The 19,418-nt window shown below is 47.4% G+C and overlaps 1 protein-coding gene across 1 annotated transcript; it reads left to right on the forward strand.

Annotated features, from left to right (window-relative positions):
* The first annotated feature begins 13,553 nt into the window (after positions 1-13,553).
* On the forward strand, positions 13,554-18,562 carry LOC123041780 (GDSL esterase/lipase At5g55050). The gene is made up of 4 exons (XM_044464340.1): positions 13,554-13,924; positions 17,260-17,396; positions 17,480-17,975; positions 18,059-18,562. Exons 1-4 carry the CDS (start codon positions 13,621-13,623, stop codon positions 18,262-18,264), a joined length of 1,143 nt encoding a protein of 380 aa, XP_044320275.1. The 5' UTR covers positions 13,554-13,620; the 3' UTR covers positions 18,265-18,562.
* Positions 18,563-19,418: the final 856 nt, after the last annotated feature.

Below are 19,418 nucleotides of genomic sequence, written 5' to 3' on the forward strand. Positions count from 1 at the left end.
GCTCGTTAAAACTTCTCATGGTACCCTCATACTTTGCTCTCGACGTTTTATTTAAGTTCAACTTGAGAGATACTTCCGCCTCATTCCCTGATTTGTTCACCAGATAATTAACCCTATAAGGGTCAGTTCTCCTGAAGTTACTCTTTACTTCCCCACTTAAATCTCGGGACGAGATTTCTTGTAGTGGAGGAGATTTGTAACACCCCCAGTGTCATGCTACGGTAACCCTCTGTGATTAAGCTAATCATTTACCCAAATAGTGCTTAATCACCTTTGTCCAATATCCCATTTGAAATTCTAGTCAATTCAAATTCAAGTGAAGTTTGAAGTTGATCAAAAGTTGTCGGAAAAATGTTCATCATCTGTCAAAAATTCCATAACAATTATTTGTTAAGGATCACAACATCACTTTGGTGCAAAGATGAACATTAGCAATTATAACAGCACCAATTCAGCATTTTTAAATGCTATCCTATATTTTTTTAAATGCCAAATGAATTCTTCTGGTCTCCATAATAATTGTGGCACTGTCTATGATCACCAGGGATTTAATGGGACACCTCCCAAATTTTTGCTAAGTGAAATAGTTGGCCAAATAATTCCCTTTCTCTCTCTGTAAATAAAAAAAGAAGAAATAGAAAATGGCCTAGCTACTGCTGTGCACTTGTAGCCCATTGCTACAGTGCACAGCCCAGCCCACTCCTCCCCACGGTCGTCCCCTTCCCCTGTTCACCCGACCGAGGCGCGCGCCCGCGCGGTCGCCGCCCGACTGCCTCGCCACCCCGCTGCTCGCGCCGAGGGGATAAGGCCGAGCCTCCTGGCCTCGTCAGCTCCCCACTCCCACTTGCGCCTCTCCTCCCCCAGATCCACCTTTCCCCTCTCCCTCACGCGCTCACTCCTCCCGAGCGCCACCGTCGCCGTGCGTCGGTTGATCCCGCGGCCACCGCTGTCCCCGGCCCTCTCCGATGAGTCCCCGAGCGCCGTCATGCCCTGCGACGTCTTCCTCGACCACCGGACCAAGCCAGGAGCCCCCACAGCAAGCGCGGCGACCTCTTCTTCCTCCTCTGCTCCGACAAACGCCGGCGTCGAATTCGGCCACCTCGCGCCTGCCCCGAGCCCACTGAGCACACCCACAGGCGCCCAGTGAGCTCCTCCTCCCTATCCCTCTCTCCCCGTGCTCTTCCTCGCGCCATGGCAGCCTCTGCCATCGCCGCCCGAACCTAGCTCCGCCGCATAGCTCGTCGTCGACGTTGTAGTCGTCGTCAGGCTCTCCCGAGCACGGGAACATGCTCAGGTCCCCTCACCGCGGCGGCTCGTGCCGCTAGATCCCATCCCCGTGGCCTCTGTCGCTAATCCCGCCTATGGCCGAACTCCGGCGGCCGCTAAGGCGCTCGCCGTCATCGTATCGAGCCTCCCCGAGACCGACCGGTGGCACCTGGCGATGCGCGCCGACGCCAGCTCTCGAACGTGACCAAAAACGCGGCGAACCATGCCTTGTAGCCGTTTTTCGGCCATCTCCGGCGGACTTCCGCCACGGGAATGGTCGCCGGCGCGACTCCGGTCGCCGTCCGACGTGGCGCTGACGCGGCCACTGCCACTGGGTCCCGCTAACCGTTGACCCAGTCAACTTGCTGACTAGGCGTCCCTGTGACGCTGACATGCGGGCCCCACGGCTTAATCCTCTAATTAAAATGTTTTAATAATTAAAACTAATTAGTTTAGCCAATTAGGTTATGACAGGTGGGGTCCAGTAGCTAATTAACCTAGATTAGTTAGTTCAGTACACTGTTAGGCTATCAGGGGCTGACATGTGGGTCCCACTGGACCCACATGCCAGGTTTGACTTGGTCAGCCGCCCTGCTGACTGCTGATGTCGCTGTGACGTCATGCTGACGCAATATACCTTTCTGTTAATTTATTTAATTTCAGAAAATGTTTAAAACTTTGAAAATTCATAGAAATTAAACCGTATATCACATGAAAATGTTTTCTATATGAAAGTTGCTCAGAAAAATCCAACGAATCCGAATATGCGGTCCGTTCATCTGTCACATGCCTCTAGTATGCTGAACATGAAACATTCCCCCTCCGGTCATCTGTCTGACACAGGTCCGGAACCGGGAATACATTCCCGGTTGAATTCCCCCTTCACCTATATCGTGTAGCCATGCATTAGGTCACACCCGTCGCAACATATTGCCATGTTACGCTTTGTGATGCTATGTTTGCTTTATATTTACTGTTTCTTCCCCCTCTTCTCTCCGGTAGACCCCAAGACCGATGCTGCCCCTATGATCGACTATGTCGACGATGACCCCCTCCTTGCCAGAGCAACCAGGCAAGCCCCCCCTTTGATCATCCCAACATCGCCCATTCCATTCTCTCATGCTTGCATTAGATTTTGCTACTGTTATTGTTTGCACCTATTCTGATGCATAGCTTGCTTTTGTATCTGCTGTTGTACCTTACCTGCTTATCCTAAACTGCTTAGTATAGGTTGCTTAGAGATCCATCAGTGACCCCCACTCTGTCCCGACTGCCCCGCTGGATAATCAGAAGACCCGATCAACGGGATCGAAGACCAGGCCCCGACACCGCACATCACTTCCCCTTAGTTGCTCGACACTACTGGGTTACTATCGAGTACCGAGGGTGAAACCTCTACAACACTTCTGATATTAACCCTATAGTATAGCTATCCGGTCGTGGTCATCGAGGGTGATTTCCTCTTTAACCACTTCCGATACGAGTCTGTCGTGCAACCCCTCAAGTGTGGACCTCGAGGGTGAATCCTCTTACATTCACCTTGATGACTACATCGAGTGGAATTCACCGGGGGTGATTCCTCGGGTTTTCCCCTTGATGTTTAGACACACCGTTACTTTGATTACTATGACTTTACACTGAGCCATGTTACTAAAGACGGGTCGACCCTGAGGGGTGCCCGCGCAAGCTTAATTGCGAGTGATGTGGAGTCGGGTTGACCTGGAGGGTGCCCGCGAGATAATTACGAGGCGTGGTCGGGCATTCCTAGCCCTTGCCGCAAGTCCTCGAGATGGGGCAACGGGGTCACATCTTTCGTGAGTCTTTGCTTGTTACCTCGCGTTCCTAATCCACTACGATTTGGATATTTGATCTGAGGGGCCTCTGGCCTGATAGCACTAACCATCACGTGGGCATAGTATGGGCGTTCTGCGTCGTATACATCAGCCGAAGCTTAATAGACGTCAGCGACTAAGTGGCGCGCGCCGGGTTGGATTGCGTAAGCACCTGCCTTGTTGAAGGAGGTAGCTAGGTCTGCTCACCGGCCGCGTACGCAACGTGCAGGAGTTTCCGGGGAGATGGCCCATGACCCCTAGGGGCATAGGTTTAGTCCGGCATGCTGACCTCTCTGTTAAGTCTACGTCGGGTTGCGGTGTATTGTTTGGCCGAGGCCGGGCATGACCTAGGAAAGTGTGTTCGGCCGGAGTTAAGCGAGCGTGGTGGGTAAGTTGGTGCACCCCTGCAGGGAAGAAAACATCTATCGATAGCCTATCCTACGGTAACGGACACTTGGAGTTGTATCCCGATCGATACAACTAGAACCGGATACTTGTGATGAGAATTGGATTGTGATGAGGTGATAACTGGATAGTATGGCTCTGGGATTGCTTTCTCACAGGGAGTCGAGAAAGGATCTCTGGCCGAGGTTGATAACACCACTACTACTTTACTTTATGCTACTCTACCCCCCTCCTATTTGCTGCAAGATGGTGGTTTCCAGAAGATGCTAGTCTGCGATAGGACTAGGCCTTCTCTCTATTCTGGCATTTCTGCAGCCCAGTCCACATATACATCCTTCCTTTGATAATGTTTCATATGTAGTGTAGATCCTTGCTTGCGAGTACTTTGGATGAGTACTCACGGTTGCTTTGCTTCCCCTTTTCCCCTTTTCTTCTTCTTTCCGGTTGATGCAACCAGATGTCGGAGCCCAGGAGCCAGATGCCACCGCTGATGCCTGCTACTACGTGGAGACCGCTGACGACCAGGAGTAGTTAGGAGGCTCCCAGGCAGGAGGCCTTGCCTTTTCGATCGTAGATTCTTTTGTGCTAGCCTTCTTAAGGCAAACTTGTCTAACTTATGTATGTACTCAGATATTGTTGCTTCCGCTGACTCTTCTATATTCGAGCTTATGTATTCGAGCCCTCGAGGCCCCTGGCTTGTAATATAAAGCTTGTATTATTTTAATTTGTGTCTAGAGTTGTGTTGTGATATCTTCTCGTGAGTCCTTGATCTTGATCGTACACATTTGCGTGTATGATTAGTGTACGATTGAATCGAGGGCGTCACACCCTCCCCTTATGCCCATGGTATTTCCAGGGCGTAGTTATGTACGCGTAGTACTGGTTTCGCAATTTCGCGAGGGCCGGGGTTGGGGCCGCACTGCTACGCTTGCTCGAAACGTTCTAGGCGGTCTTTTTGTAGGTTACTCTGGGCGTGCTTGACGGTGTCCGGACGTTTAATAACCGGACTGGAGAATTGCCTTGAGAGGCTACTTTGTACTTCCGCTGCGAGGGCTGCCGTTTGCTCCTTCGTTTGGAGAGAGCGTTCGGTGTTTCCATTGACCGTAATGACTCCTCGAGGGCCTGGCATCTTGAGCTTGAGGTATGCGTAGTGTGGCACCGCATTGAACTTTGCAAATGCGGTTCGTCCGAGAAGGGCGTGATAGCCACTACGGAACGGGACTATGTCGAAGATTAACTCCTTGCTTTGGAAATTATCCAGGGATCCGAAGACCACTTCGAGTGTAACTGAGCCTGTACAGTTCGCCTCTACACCTGGTATGACGCCTTTAAAGGTCGTCTTTGTGGGTTTAATCCTTGAGGTATCTATGCCCATTTTTCACACTGTATCCTGATAAAGCAGGTTCAGGCTGCTGCCGCCGTCCATGAGGACTCTAGTGAGGTGAAATCCGTCAATAATTGGGTCTAGAACCAATGCGGCGAATCCGCCATGGCGGATTCTAGTGGGGTGGTCCCTTCGATCAAAAGTGATCGGGCAGGAGGACCACAGATTAAATTTTGGGGCGACTGACTCCAACGCATATACGTCCCTAAGTGCACGCTTCCGCTCCCTTTTGGGGATATGGGTTGCGTATATCATGTTTACCGTCCGCACTTGTGGGGGAAAGCCCTTCTGTCCCCTATTGTTCGGCGGCCAGGGCTCATCCTCGTCATCGCTATGCAGCCCCTTGTCTCTGTTTTCGGCACTTAACTTGCCTGCCTGCTTGAACACCCAACAATCCCTGTTGGTGTGATTGGCTGGTGTTTCGGGGGTGCCATGTATCTGGCACGAGCGATCGAGTATTCGGTCCAAACTGGACGGGCCCGGAGTATTTCTTTTGAATGGCTTCTTCCGTTGACCGGGTTTGGAGCCTCTGAATCCGGCATTAACTGCCATATCCTCAGCATTATTGCCGTTAATGCGGCGCTTGTGCTTGTTGCGACGCGCCCTGCCATTGTTGTCCTTGGTATCCGAATTACCAGGACTCTTGTTCATGTTGTTACTACGAGCTAGCCAGCTGTCTTCTCCCGCGCAAAAGTGGGTCATGAGTGTTGTGAGGGCTGCCATGGATTTCGGCTTTTCCTATCCTAGGTGCCGGGCAAGCCATTCGTCTCGGATGTTATGCTTGAAGGCTGCAAGGGCCTCTGCGTCCGGACAGTCGACTATTTGATTTTTCTGGGTCAGGAACCGTGTCCAGAAGTGTTTGGCCGATTCCTCTGGCTGCTGAATTATGTGGCTTAGGTCATCGGCGTCTGGTGGTCGCACATAGGTGCCCTGGAAATTGTCGAGGAATGCGGCTTCCAGGTCCTCCCAGCAACCAATTGACTCCGCTGGCAAGCTGTTAAGCCAATGCCGAGCTGGCCCTTTAAGCTTGAGTGGGAGGTATTTTATAGCGTGTAGATCAGCACCGCGGGCCATGTGGATATGAAGGAGATAATCCTCAATCCATACCGTGGGATCTGTTGTGCCATCATATGATTCGATGTTTATGGGTTTAAAACCTTCCGTGGCATATTTACCTCCATCGTGTCCCTCTCAATGAAAGCATCAATGTCGGTGTCAAAACCGGCGGATCTCGGGTAGGGGGTCCCGAACTGTGCGTCTAGGTGGATGGTAACAGGAGACAAGGGACACGATGTTTTTACCCAGGTTCGGGCCCTCTCGATGGAGGTAAAACCCTACTCCTGCTTAATTGATATTGATGATATGGGTAGTACAAGAGTAGATCTACCACGAGATCAGAGAGGCTAAACCCTAGAAGCTAGCCTATGGTATGATTGTTCTTCGTCCTACGGACTAAAACCCTCTGGTTTATATAGACACCGGAGAGGGATAGGGTTACACAGAGTCGGTTACAATGGAAGGAGATCTACACATCCGTATCGCCAAGCTTGCCTTCCACGCCAAGGAAAGTCCCATCCGGACACGGGACGAAGTCTTCAATCTTGTATCTTCATAGTCCAGGAGTCCGGCCAAAGTTCATAGTCCGGTCATCCGGACACCCCCTAATCCGGGACTCCCTCAGCAGGTTTCTGGGCCTAACTAGGGCGCGCTGCCCTGTGAGCCTGCCGGCCCTTCCGGGCCTGAATTTGCACACCCTACGTCTGGCAGGCCCATCGGGCAGCGCCCCAACTATTTTTTTGCTGTATTTAGTTTCTTTGTGAATATTTTTGCTTTATATAGTTTTTTTCTTTTCTGCATTATTTATTTTCTTCTATTTATTTTGGAGTAATTTTTTATATAGTATTTTCTTTTCTGCTTTATTTTTTTCTTCTATTTATTTCTGAGTAGGCTTTTTTCGCTGTATTTAGTTTCTTTGTGAATATTTTTGCTTTATATAGTTTTTTTCTTCTCTGCATTATTTATTTTCTTCTATTTATTTTTGAGTAATTTTTTATATATTTTTTTTCTTTTCTGCATTATTTATTTTCTTCTATTTATTTTTGAGTAATTTACTTTTTTGCTAGCCTTTGCACAATTAAATGAACAACAACCAAGAAGTAAAAATTACAATCAAGACCGAAGAAACCTTTGAACTTGACACCAACGCCCGTCATAGGCCTCCGGTACCACCATAGCAACCACCAAAGGAAACAATGACAGATCACCTTCACACCTGAGCTCGAAGCGGCTCCATCGCTGATATGCAGCTTTGCGGACCTCTAAGGTGGTTCACCAAAGACACCGGAGGAGAAAACCATACCTACCATCCACGAACCACGAACCCACACGATCCACCATCTTCCATATGCCGCCGATGCAGACCACAATCTGCATCCGCTCCTAGACTACCTCCCAAGCTCCGCGCCGGCGCTGGAGCAAACGCCGTCGCAACGGCGAAGCCTGAGGACACAGGTCCACCGAAGTCACCGGCGGAGGGGAGCCACCGGAGGCCGGCGGCGGAAGCGCAAGTCCGCTAGCGCTAGAAGCTAGATCGCCTTTTTCTTTCTTCATGAGAAATAAAAGCGAATAGTTCATGTAGCCCCACGGCGCAAGTTGCCCACATAATGCTTGTGATACTTTGAGAAGTAACATATTTGAATTGTGCATCTGAACGCAGAAAAAAAAACATTGATCAGTACCGCCTTTCAGCCAAGATGCGCTACTGATACAGAGAAGTACATAAAAAATACATTAATCATCAATGATCTTTTTGTATAGAATCTAAATTGTCAATAGGAATCTACCCCGATTTAAGAACCGGCGAAGACTCCTATTGCAGCCACAGATCCTACACATAGAGTTCAATGAAGACCAAATGCTTGTGATAGTTTGAGAAAGTAACATATTTAAGGTGGTAAAAATCTTGCTAGGGGAGCGAGGTGGGACTAAAAATAGACCTGCAACCACCTCTTTAGTACCGGTTCGTGCCACGACCCGGTACTAAAGATGTTGTTGGCTGGCCAGCACCTTTAGTACCGGTTCGTGGCACGAACCAGTACTAAAGATTCGCATTAAACCGGTACTAAAGATCTCCTCCCGCCTAGCCATTTGAACCGGCACGAATGTGCACATTAGTGCCGGCTCAAATGCAAACCGGTACTAATGTATCTCAGATTTGACCATTTTCTACTAGTGGTTGGTAGTTCAATTGTTAAAAACCCCCACAAAAAAATTCATCTAAATAGAATTCTACATGTGCCCGAAACATCAAAAAGTCTTCTTTCTGTTCATAGATTTACCCTTGATAATTGTGTTCTCATTGAGTTCTACAATGCAAACCGGTACTAATGTATCTCAGATTTGACCATTTTCTACTAGTGGTTGGTAGTTCAATTGTTAAAAACCCCCACAAAAAAATTCATCTAAATAGAATTCTACATGTGCCCGAAACATCAAAAAGTCTTCTTTCTATTCATATATTTACCCTTGATAATTGTGTTCTCATTGAGTTCTACCCTTATTTTTTCTTGGTTAAGGACTTGGACACGAGGAGGGTACTTCTTAGGGGCAAGTGCGTGGGAGGTCTCTATCCAATCATATCTTCATCAACATCTCGAATAAACAAGCCTTTGTTGCTATCAAGACTTCTTCAGCAAAGTGGCACAGTAGATTAGGCCATCCTTCATCAGTTATTGTTAAGCTTGTTCTTAGTAAAAATAAACTTTCCCATTGTCTTGAGTCTAGCGTTGAGTCTGTTTGTGATCCTTGTTAGCAAGCTAAAAGTCATTAGCCACCATATCCTATTTCTATTAGCATTTCCTCTGCACCCCTACAACTTGTATTTTCAGATGTTTGGGGGCCAGCTCCTACTTCTGTTGGTAGACACTCATATTATGTAAGCTTCATTGATGGCTATGGCAAATTTACTTGGATCTATCTCCTCAAGAAACAATCTGAAGTGTTTCAAGTTTTCAAGAATTTGAAAAACCTTGTTGAACAAAAACTAAACCCAAAGATCATTGCTATACAGACCGGGTGGGGAGGTGAGTACAAGAAGCTCAATCTATTTTTTTAGGAACTTGGCATCTCACACCATGTTTCGTGCCCCCATGCACATCAACAGAACTGTTCCGCTGAAAGGAAACATCATCATGCTGTTGAAGTAGGGCTAGCCCTGCTAGCAAATGCATCGATGCCATTGAAGTTCTGGGATGAAGCCTTCTTGACTGCCACATATCTCATAAACTTACTTCCTAGCAAGGTCATCAAATATGAGATCCCTCTCACACGTCTCATTGGCATTACTCCTGATTATAAATCACTATGTGTATTCGGTTTTGCTTCTTGGCCCAACCTTCGTCCATATAATACACGTAAACTTGCGTTTCGTTCAAAGAAGTGTGTCTTCCTTGGGTATAGTCCCATCCATAAAGGAGTCAAATGCCTAGATGTTTCCACCGGTAGGGTATATATTTCTTGAGATTTTGTGTTTGATGAATCCGTATACCCTTTTGATCTCTTCATCCGAACGCCGGAGCACTCCTTAGGAAAGAAATTCTTCTCCTTCCACCCAATCTCCAAAACTTAGATCAAGGGGGCGACAATTGCACTAATCCAACTAAGGATCCTACCAGTACTGGTGCTGTATCTCATCCTGTGCAGGACCTTGCAGAAGACGCAACAGAAATCGGTGCAGAAAATGATCCAAATTTTGGTGAAAATGAACCTATATTTCATGGGATAGAAGAAGACGAAGCTGGCGTTGAACATGAGGGCGGTCCGGTGTCACCTGGAACTCCTGTGCGTCAGGGTTCCTCGTGTCGGGTGCGCGGATCAGCCCTGGATCGCGCGCTGGACAGGATCCGCCTGCGCTAGTCAGGCATCGCCACGTCGTCACATGCTGGGTCCGCCTCGCGCCCCACGCGCGGGCTAGCGAAAGCGACAGCGGCAGAAACCGCGTCGCCCGGCTCAGGATCTCCATCCCGCATGGATCAACAGATCGGCGCGGGATCTTCTATGGTCGCCGAGTCGGGCGCAGCCACATCTTTGGCCACACAGCACGCCACTGAGTCTGATCCAGGATCCACTGTGCAGAGTGTTTCTAGGATGTCGTCAGGATCTTCTCCAGCAGATTCGTCTACACCATCTCCTGTGCAGAAGCCTACACGCCACATGGTTCAGCCACAACCTGTTTCATGTGTCACAACTCGACTACAAAAAGGTATAAGCAATCCGAAAATTAGAACTGATGGCACTATACGATATGGCATGTTGTGTGTTACAGGGGAACCGACAAGACTAGAAGATGCACTTGGAGACCCAAAGTGGAAAAATGCATTGGATGAAGAGTATTTGGCACTCATGAGAAACAAAACTTGGCACCTTGTGCCTGAGCAAAGAGGTAAAAATGTCATTGATTCTAAATGGGTTTACAGAATAAAAAAGGCAGATGGTTCAATTGACAGGTATAAAGCACGTCTAGTTGCAAAAGGTTTTAAACAATGTTATGGTCTAGATTATGAAGATACTTTCAGTCCTGTTGTTAAGGATGCAACTATTAGACTTGTGTTAGATGTTGCAGTATCCAGGGGATGGAGCTTGAGACAGCTAGATGTTCAGAACATGTTCTTGCATGGTGTTCTGGAAGAGGAGGTTTATATAAGGCAAGCACCTGGGTATATAGACAAGAAGGTACCTCGTTATGTGTGCAAGCTTGAGAAGGCGCTTTATGGTTTGAAACAAGAACCAAGGGCATGGTACTCAAGGCTAAGTTCTCAGTTAAGGCGCCTTGGTTTTGTTACATCTAAGGCCGACACTTCACTGTTCATCTACAACAAAGCAAACATAACTATATTTGTATTAGTATATGTTGATGATATCATAGTTGCAAGCTCTTCACACAGTGCTACTAATGCTCTTTTGCATGATTTAAGTTCAGAGTTTGCTTTGAAGGATCTTGGTGATCTACATTTCTTCTTGGACATTGAGGTGAAGAAGATTCAAGATGTCATAATATCGAACCAAGAAAAATATGCCACTGAACTTCTAGCTCGCATGGGGATGAAAGATTGTAAGCCTTCACCCACACCATTATCCTCTTCAGAAAAACTTTCAGCTTTTGAAGGTGAGCTACTCAAAGAAGAAGAGATCACGAAATACAGGAGTGCAGTAGGAGCCCTACAGTACTTGACACTAACAAGACCTGATATTTCCTTTGTTGTTAACAAGGTTTGCCAGTATCTTCATGCACCTACTACTGTACACTGGACAACTGTTAAGAGGATTGTACGGTACATAAGATATACTGTGAGCTTAGGCCTTCAAGTTAAACGTTCTAACTCTACCCTTGTTAGTGTCTTCTCTAATGCTGACTGGGCAGGATGCAGTGATGACAGGAAGTCAACTGGAGGATTTGCAGTATTCTTTGGTTCTAATATCATCTCTTGGAGTGCTAGAAAACAAGCCACAGTATCCAGGTCAAATACTGAAGCTGAATACAAGTCACTAGCTAATGCTACTGCTGAAATCATTGGGTTGAATCATTGCTCAATGAGTTGGGAATTAAGCAGCATCGTGTGTCATGTTTGTGGTGTGACAACTTAGGAGCCACATATCTTTCTGCAAATCCAGTGTTCCATGGCAGAACCAAGCATATAGAAATTGACTTTCACTTTGTAAGAGAAAGGGTTGCAGAAAAGAAGTTAGACATACGATTCATTCCTTCCAGAGATCAAGTCGCAGATGGATTCACTAAAGCTTTGCCAGTCAAGCCTTTCGAGGAATTCAAGAGGAATCTTAATATAGGATAGTTGAGATTAAGGGAGGGTGTTAGACTTAGAGATATATTTCTCTTGTAATCTCAAACTAACTCTATCTCTTCCTCTCCCGTAGCTCTTTCTATCTCCTATGTAACAACCGAATCCCCAAGAGGTCGGTACAATCTTGTAAACCACGGCAGGGGCGTTTCCTGCCTCAATCAATATATACGCGCGGCTCCCTCACGAGGGAGTAGGAACGCTTCCCATCTAACAGTTAATTCTTGTCTGAGTAGTATTCCTTTGTTTATGCTATCTATCCTGAAAGCACCAAAAGGTGTGCTTAAGAAGATGAATTCTAGTAGAGACATAATGGACTGGCAGGAGACTCAAGAAAAGAAAAGAAAAAACATTTAGTGATTTTGCCTGTTCTTTCCATGCCTAAGAGTTGTAATTGCCCAGGGATCATGAATCTGGATGTTATGAACAAATGCTGTTGATGAAATGGCTTTGGAAGTTGAAAAACTCTAATGGTATTTGGCAGGAGGTGCTTACTAAGAAGCACTTACATGGTCTGACTCTAACTTGGGTGCTGATGGAGGTAGTGGCTTCACTTCTGACAAGATTTGATGAAAGTCAGAGAAACCTTCATTAGCCTTAGCAGCAGATTGATCGGTGACTACTCCCAGAAGCTGGTTAGGAGATAAACTCATCATAGAACAATTTCCCGGAATATATAACATTTATTTTACCAAGATTGACGGTTTTATGGCCCATGGGTGCCTCGTCGTACCGGAAGCCGGCCCATGTCCCCTAGGTCGGTTTAAGCCATGTGCCAACGGCGTACCGGCCTATGCGCCCATTACAGACAAGGACTCGAAAGACTTAGAGTACATGACAAGTTAACCGGTGTTTAGGAGAACTCCATAACTCTAACCGATTAGGATCCTGTAACCCTAAACCCTGGTACCCATATGAAGCAGGATTAGCCTAGTCGATAGGAACAAACCTGTTGTTATGCGCAAGAAATGCCCATTGCACCTCCCTGACGCATGCAGTCACGTACCTGAGTATTACTCCCTCCGTTCCGAAATATTTGTCTTTCTAGAGATTTTAATAAGTGACTACATACAGAGCAAAATGAGTGAATCTACGCTCTAAAATAAGTCTACATACATCCGTATGTTGTGTCCATTTAAAATGCCTAGAAAGACAAATATTTGGGAACGGAGGGAGTATTTCAATATTCTACACGCGGATACGTTGGTAAACAACAAAGTGTTGGCCCTCGACGAAGTAGCGAGCGGCCGAGGGCGCTCCGATCACGTCCCGGTCGGCGCTGATACATTCCATGCGCTTCTTCACAGTGCCAGCTAGCTGGCTCGCCATCCACGGGGGTACGTCGCGTCTGGGTCTCGATCCAGTATGTACGTATCCGCGCGCTCGTCTCTTCCGAACCGCAACAGGCCACCGGCTTGCAGCCGCGCGCGGACTGAAAATCCAAGCCTCTGAATTTCTTCTCTGCGCTAGCAGCCGATGCAAACTTCTTTATCAGTCACTACCATGAATGCCCTGGCATATGAAGTAGTACGTTTTAGCTCAAGGTCACCCGAAGCCAATGGCAAGTTGCCACCGCAAAACTCCACTAGTTTGGGAGTTTACAATAGTTAGGAGGGAACAAAAAGCATATCCAATTGTTGCATGGATCGCCTACTGCGGCGAAGGATTCCAAGATACTGCCGCAGGTGGCCAAATGTTGCACCTCATTTTGCTTATAATAGTCGTGTCATTCCTCGCGCCGTCTTGGGCGCGCGCACGGGTGTATAAATAGGCATGCTAATGCCACGTTCTAATGACCGCTCATACCAGAGACCGACCACCACCGAGAGGAAGCGGGGAGGACGGCAGAGCGCGAGGTAAGCGGAGCTCCATCGACCCAATGGCCGGCCATGGCGGGCCGTTCGCGCTCGTCGCGCTGTGCGTGCTCAAGCTCGCGCTGCGAGGCGCCGGCGCCAGCGACGGCCCCTCATCCGCACCCGCACCTGCCCCCGGCCCCGCCCCGGAGCGGCTCGTGCCGGCCATCTTCGTGTTCGGGGACTCGACGGTGGACGTCGGCAACAACAACAAGCTGCCGGACTGCACGCCCGCATGCAGGGCCAACTACCCGAAGTACGGCGTCGACTACCCCTCCCACGAGCCCACCGGCCGCTTCAGCAATGGCTACAACCTTGCTGACCAGCTAGGTGCCGTCAAAACTTACTTCACCCTTCAGTTTTACTAGTATCTTACCTATTTGTTAGAGGAGTTCAATGCACAGGGAAACTGAATGGGCTTACTGAGCACGTGAAAAATCTATGTTGTCGCGCCAGTAACGATCCAACGAAACCGTGAAAGGCTGCTGTCCTTGAGTCACGGGGTGACGATCTTGGCACTAGGCGCCAAATACATTTAGTTAACCTTTTCTTTCTGCTTGGAAAAAGGCCTTTCAGTCGCCTGAAGCAGACTATAGACAGAACAGTGAAACCTCGTACGTACGATTTGACGTTGTCGGGAGTAAACAAAGAAACCAGTCCAGATAACCAATGCAACCGGAGAAAACCGGAGTAGACAAATACATGTGAGCATAGCAACTGGAACTGGGTTAAGTTAGTTTTGTGTTCATTTGTTGAAGTATTCCCCTTATTACGGAAAAAAAGCCAATTAGGGAGTACCCCTAGATTACTAGATGATACCCCACAATGTTTAGCAATATATTAAATGAGAATTGGTTGTACATGAATATGTAGAGTAATAATATGACAACTAAAACTGAAATAAATATGATTTGTGGTGTTTGGTTATTGTATAACTAGGCAATTTCCCCGCACGTTGCTGCGGGAATATAGAGATTTATTACAAATGACTTATATATGAAGGAAAAGATCTAAATCAAAACCTACTAATTTTAATATGTAAATATTCCGTACTTGCATCTGTGTAAACCAGGGCATTTCACAACCTTTAGGAAGTAAGTAAACTGAATAATTATCTAGTCTACTACATATGTCCAGTGACAAAAATAAACATATTGGTATGCTTTGCACGGGCTGAAAAAAAATGTTAGTGTATGGTGAAGTGGGATGCTTGCATGTTGGGAGAATTGGTGATAATGGAATAAGGTTTGCATGTGGGCTGAAAAATATTGTTAGTAGATGTTGAGGCTGCACACTTGGTGAGGTGGATGGCTTGCATGTTGAGAGAATTAGAAGTAGTGAGGATCAACTATTAAGGTACTATAGATATAAATATCATAATAGAAGGTAAATTCTCATTCATGTTTGCATGTTGAGGTGCCTTTTTATTATGCATGGTTGATTGTTGTGGTGGGCCTTTTTTCATGCATGTTGAATGATGAGGTGGCATACTTGCATGTTGAGAGAAATAGATTAGCGGAAGTTGGCTACTTAGATATAGAAGATTACCCCAAGCACTCTGGTGGCGTCACCTTGGCACAACGTATGTGTTGAACTAGCCATGCCGATGGTCCCACCAGTAAATCGGCCACATAGTGGATTAGGTTTCCAAACTATAACCTCGACTGGTTTCACGGTGTGACTCACCATGTCATCCTCAACACAAGCAAAAATCGCCAACAACACTAGCTCTTGCATATGAGCTCACTTTGCTCACACACTTTCCACTATCCCTGAACCCTAGAAGCTCTTGCAGCCTCAACAACGACCCCATTATTGCTGGAGGCAAGGGCAACTATTAGCCCTGGTTTTCCTTCCTACCACCTCAAATTCTAGTTATAGGCCTTGTGGTTGCGGCCGAGGACCGGAAGCAAATCATTAGAGCATCTACAGCCGGACTCAAATCCGACCCCTCAAACGCCCGCGGACGCGCCCGGACACGTCCGTGGACAGTGACCAGTCACATCTCAAATAATTGATTCCACAACCGGATACCTCAAATTAAAAACCTCAAATGCATACTATTTCATGCAACGCAAACCTAATCTTAAGCAGATCTCGTTCGACTCCTTCGTGCCCATGTTCGGCGGCCGGCTGCGCCCCTCAGATTGTTGGTCCGGTCGCCGACGAGGTAGATTAGGACATGGGACATGGCCCAGCTCACGGGACTGAAGGTGCCGCTGTCTCCCATGCCCTATTCCTCCCAGGAGCGGCGGAGCTTAAGCCGAATGGTCATCTACTCCTTGGGGTTGCATGGGATGAGTTCGGGGTCGACGGATCTGGAGGTGTAGGAAACGGATCCGCTGCCCGCCGTGCCGGAGAAGGCCGGAGATCGCCGGACGAGAGCTTGGGTGGGAGATGGAAGTGGCTAGGGTTTGATCTGGGAAGCGGATGGGGAGGACTATGTGGGGTCGGGTGAGCTATCGTGGGTCGGGTATGACGTGGCGGACGCGTCCGGCCGTGCTCGGGCCTTCCCATATCTGCTTCATATTTGGACTGGATAAGAGGGGTGCCGGTCAGCCCGGGCTTTTGAGGCGGATTTGAGGCATTCGTCTGTAGATGCTCTTACATGATATAATCATAGTGTACATAATGTTGAACTTTATGCATTCTCTAAGTGTCATTCTTTTTTGGAAAACAGGAAGTGCCACAAAGGACCCAACTGGCATTAACATAACAAAATTATTACGGCACAACCTTTAAAGGGACATGGAGGAAATAGAAAAAATTAAACAAGTCCTTCTAATCAACAAAAAAGATCTCCATGTAAACTCCTACAAAGCAATCAAGTTCCTAAGCTCTACGAGCAATCTTCTTCTATTTACTATGGAACACAAATCAAATGATAGTTAAAAAAACAAGGAGATATCGCAGCAACTTCAGCGAATTTGGCAACAACAAAAAAAAACTCAAATTGTCTGAACCCTCATCCCCAAATTCACATATTCCTAGCTCGGCTCACTCTGCAGTTAATGAAACGAGTTGTGTTGTGCTTGTTTTAGAATCGGTTGTGAAAATGACTATACAAGTAGGTAAAAGTATGTCAAACAAACACTAAAATGGAAAAAGAAAAGTGAGAATCCACCGTAGTGCCAGACACAATGTTTAGTCTTTTAGGCCTTGTACAATACAAAATACTTGTATAGGTGCTGAGTAAAATAAATCAAGTTTTTCTTAAGCATCCCTACTTGCTTCTTTTTTTTGGTATCCCTACTTGCTTCTACAGTAGAGATGTCTAATTAAACATCTATTATTTATAAATATCGGTGCTTTAAGTAAAAAAATCGGTTTATTTGTCTAACACTTCCTCCAAGTATCTTGCACTCTGCAAGGCCTATAGGCTATAGCGAGCCTGCCGGGGGGATTCTCTTATAAAATATTATATATGGTGACATAAAAAGTAGTAAAAGCAAATGTCAAGTGTATATGAATTTTGATTTTGCTAACCACATGTTCCATGCGGAAAAGCAAATGTCAAGTCTAGTTGTTTAAAAGAAATTTCTGAGCCACTGAGCATTAGCACCTCAGCTAAAATTTGACGTTCTTTTGTGGTTCCTTCATTGTTCGCAAAGTACTCTTGCAAAGACTATTAAGGTGACAAACTTGTTGTATGTTTCGACGACCAGCTCAGTTTCTTGGATTCGACGAGAGCCCACCTGCTTTCCAATCCCTCCCGGAGAAGGGCATCGCTCGACAGATGAAAAACGGCATCAACTTCGCATCGGGGGGTTCAGGCCTACAGAATAAAACCGGCCAAAAACTTGTACGCACAGCAGTGACTTACTCTGTTCTCAGCCAAATTGTTCGATACATAACGAAGTCACGGGCTCCGTTTTCTTTGCGCAGTGTGGGCAACTGCTCTGCATGGCCGACCAAGTCGAGAAGTTCACGTCGGCCGTGGAGAAGATGGGGAAGGGCTCGGGCGACCTGCTCTCCAGATCCCTCTTCTTCATCAGCGTCGGCAGCAACGATCTGTTCGAGTACACCGACCCCGACAGCCCGCCCTCTAACCGCAACGACACCGCCTTCTTGGAAAGCCTGGTCGCATACTACAGGGGCTACCTGGAGGACTTGCACGCCGCCGGGGCGAGGAAGTTCAGCATCATCAGCCCGGCGCTGGTGGGGTGCTGCCCGTCGCAGAGGGCGATCGCCAAGAAACACGATGACATCGACGAGTTCGGCTGCTTCGGGGCGGCGAACAACCTCTCCAGGCAGCTGTACCCCATGCTAGCCTCGATGCTCCAGGACCTCAGCCGAGATCGGGCCGGCATGAACTACTCCGTCTGCGACTCGGCGACGATGGCCGAAATGATCTTCAAACCCGGCGGCGGAGCTGGCTTCGGTATGTCGGCAACACCCTCGCATGTTACTTGAAACAGTAAAGTCTCGGCATGATGTTAATAGCGGGTCGTTGATTTTCGGCAGACCTGACGGTGCTAGACACGGCGTGCTGCGGCGGCGCGGGCAAGTGCAACTCCTCCGCCAAGCTCTGCCACAACCGCGACAACTATATGTTCTGGGACAGCTACCATCCGACGAAAGCCGCGTCGGGTCTGGCCGCGATGGCGCTCTTCAGCGACCCCGGCATGTACGTCCACCCCATCAACGTGGAGGCGCTGGCGGAGTTGTAGTGTGGAGGACCGTGAGCGATCTGGCCGTGTGTGCTTAGACAGTTTTTATCGAACCAAAAACTTAATTTCCAAATAGCCGCCTCAAAGCATATCTTCCAAACAAATTATGAGTTTTTTTAGGTTGCATTTCTAATCGATCCCCAGAACTTAATTTCCTAAAACTTTCCTTTTATTATCTCTCTCGTCCTGAGGACGTGGGCATAGCCCAGTGGTTGGGGGCGCATGATTGTAAACCCAACGACCAGAGTTCGATCCACGTCGGGGACGAATTTCTGGAATTCTCATGAGGGATGCTTCTTCTATATCAATAAACCGTGGGTGCTAGTGCCCATGGAGTTTCTTTTTTTTTTTTTATTATCTCTCTCGTCCTGTTGCGTATGTAGATATCATTTCGGCGTACATTGCAAAAACATTTCGATTGTCAATGCACGAAATCAATTTCAAATCACACATGTTCATGAATTGTACCGCAAGCAACAACACAGTTCATCTAAGAAGTGCTTGGATGTAGGTCACATGCTCATTGAGTGGCACACCATTCAGTAGCATTTCGTCTACAACATATCCTCCAGATGCATTTTACTTGACTCGCATCCCAATGATTGGGGAGTGAAATATTTGTGAGATTGGCCCCGCCCTTCACCATGCGGCGATAGTGCTCCCCAATTCATCTCCAAGATACACATTCATCCATGAATAGCACAATGCCATGTCCTTTTCAGTTGTTGTCGGTGTCAAAACCGACAGATTTAGGGTAGGGAGCTTGAGTTGTGAGATCGGATCAATGGATAACAAGAGACAAGGAACACACGATCTTTACCCAGGTTCGGCCCTCTCTATGGAGGTAAAAACCTACGTCCTCCTCTTGCTTATATTATTGGAGTATCGAAATACAGAGTTGATATACCTCCAGATCGTGAGTTGTGGTCTAACCCTAGGGGTATAGTGACGATGAATGTATGGATGTCCCTTGACGGGCTAAACCCTATGGTTTATATAGGCACCAGGGGTATCTAGGGCTACGCATGGTCGGTTGCCATTTATATATTACATGCCTAATCTAATCAGATATACTTGAAGTACATGCCAAGTCTTCGGCTGGGGCAAATTGAAGGCCTCTGAAGTCCTTCCTCCTTGATGGGCTGGAAGTCCGG

Source organism: Triticum aestivum, chromosome 2B (assembly GCF_018294505.1).
Source record: "Triticum aestivum cultivar Chinese Spring chromosome 2B, IWGSC CS RefSeq v2.1, whole genome shotgun sequence".
Lineage (NCBI taxonomy): Eukaryota > Viridiplantae > Streptophyta > Magnoliopsida > Poales > Poaceae > Triticum > Triticum aestivum.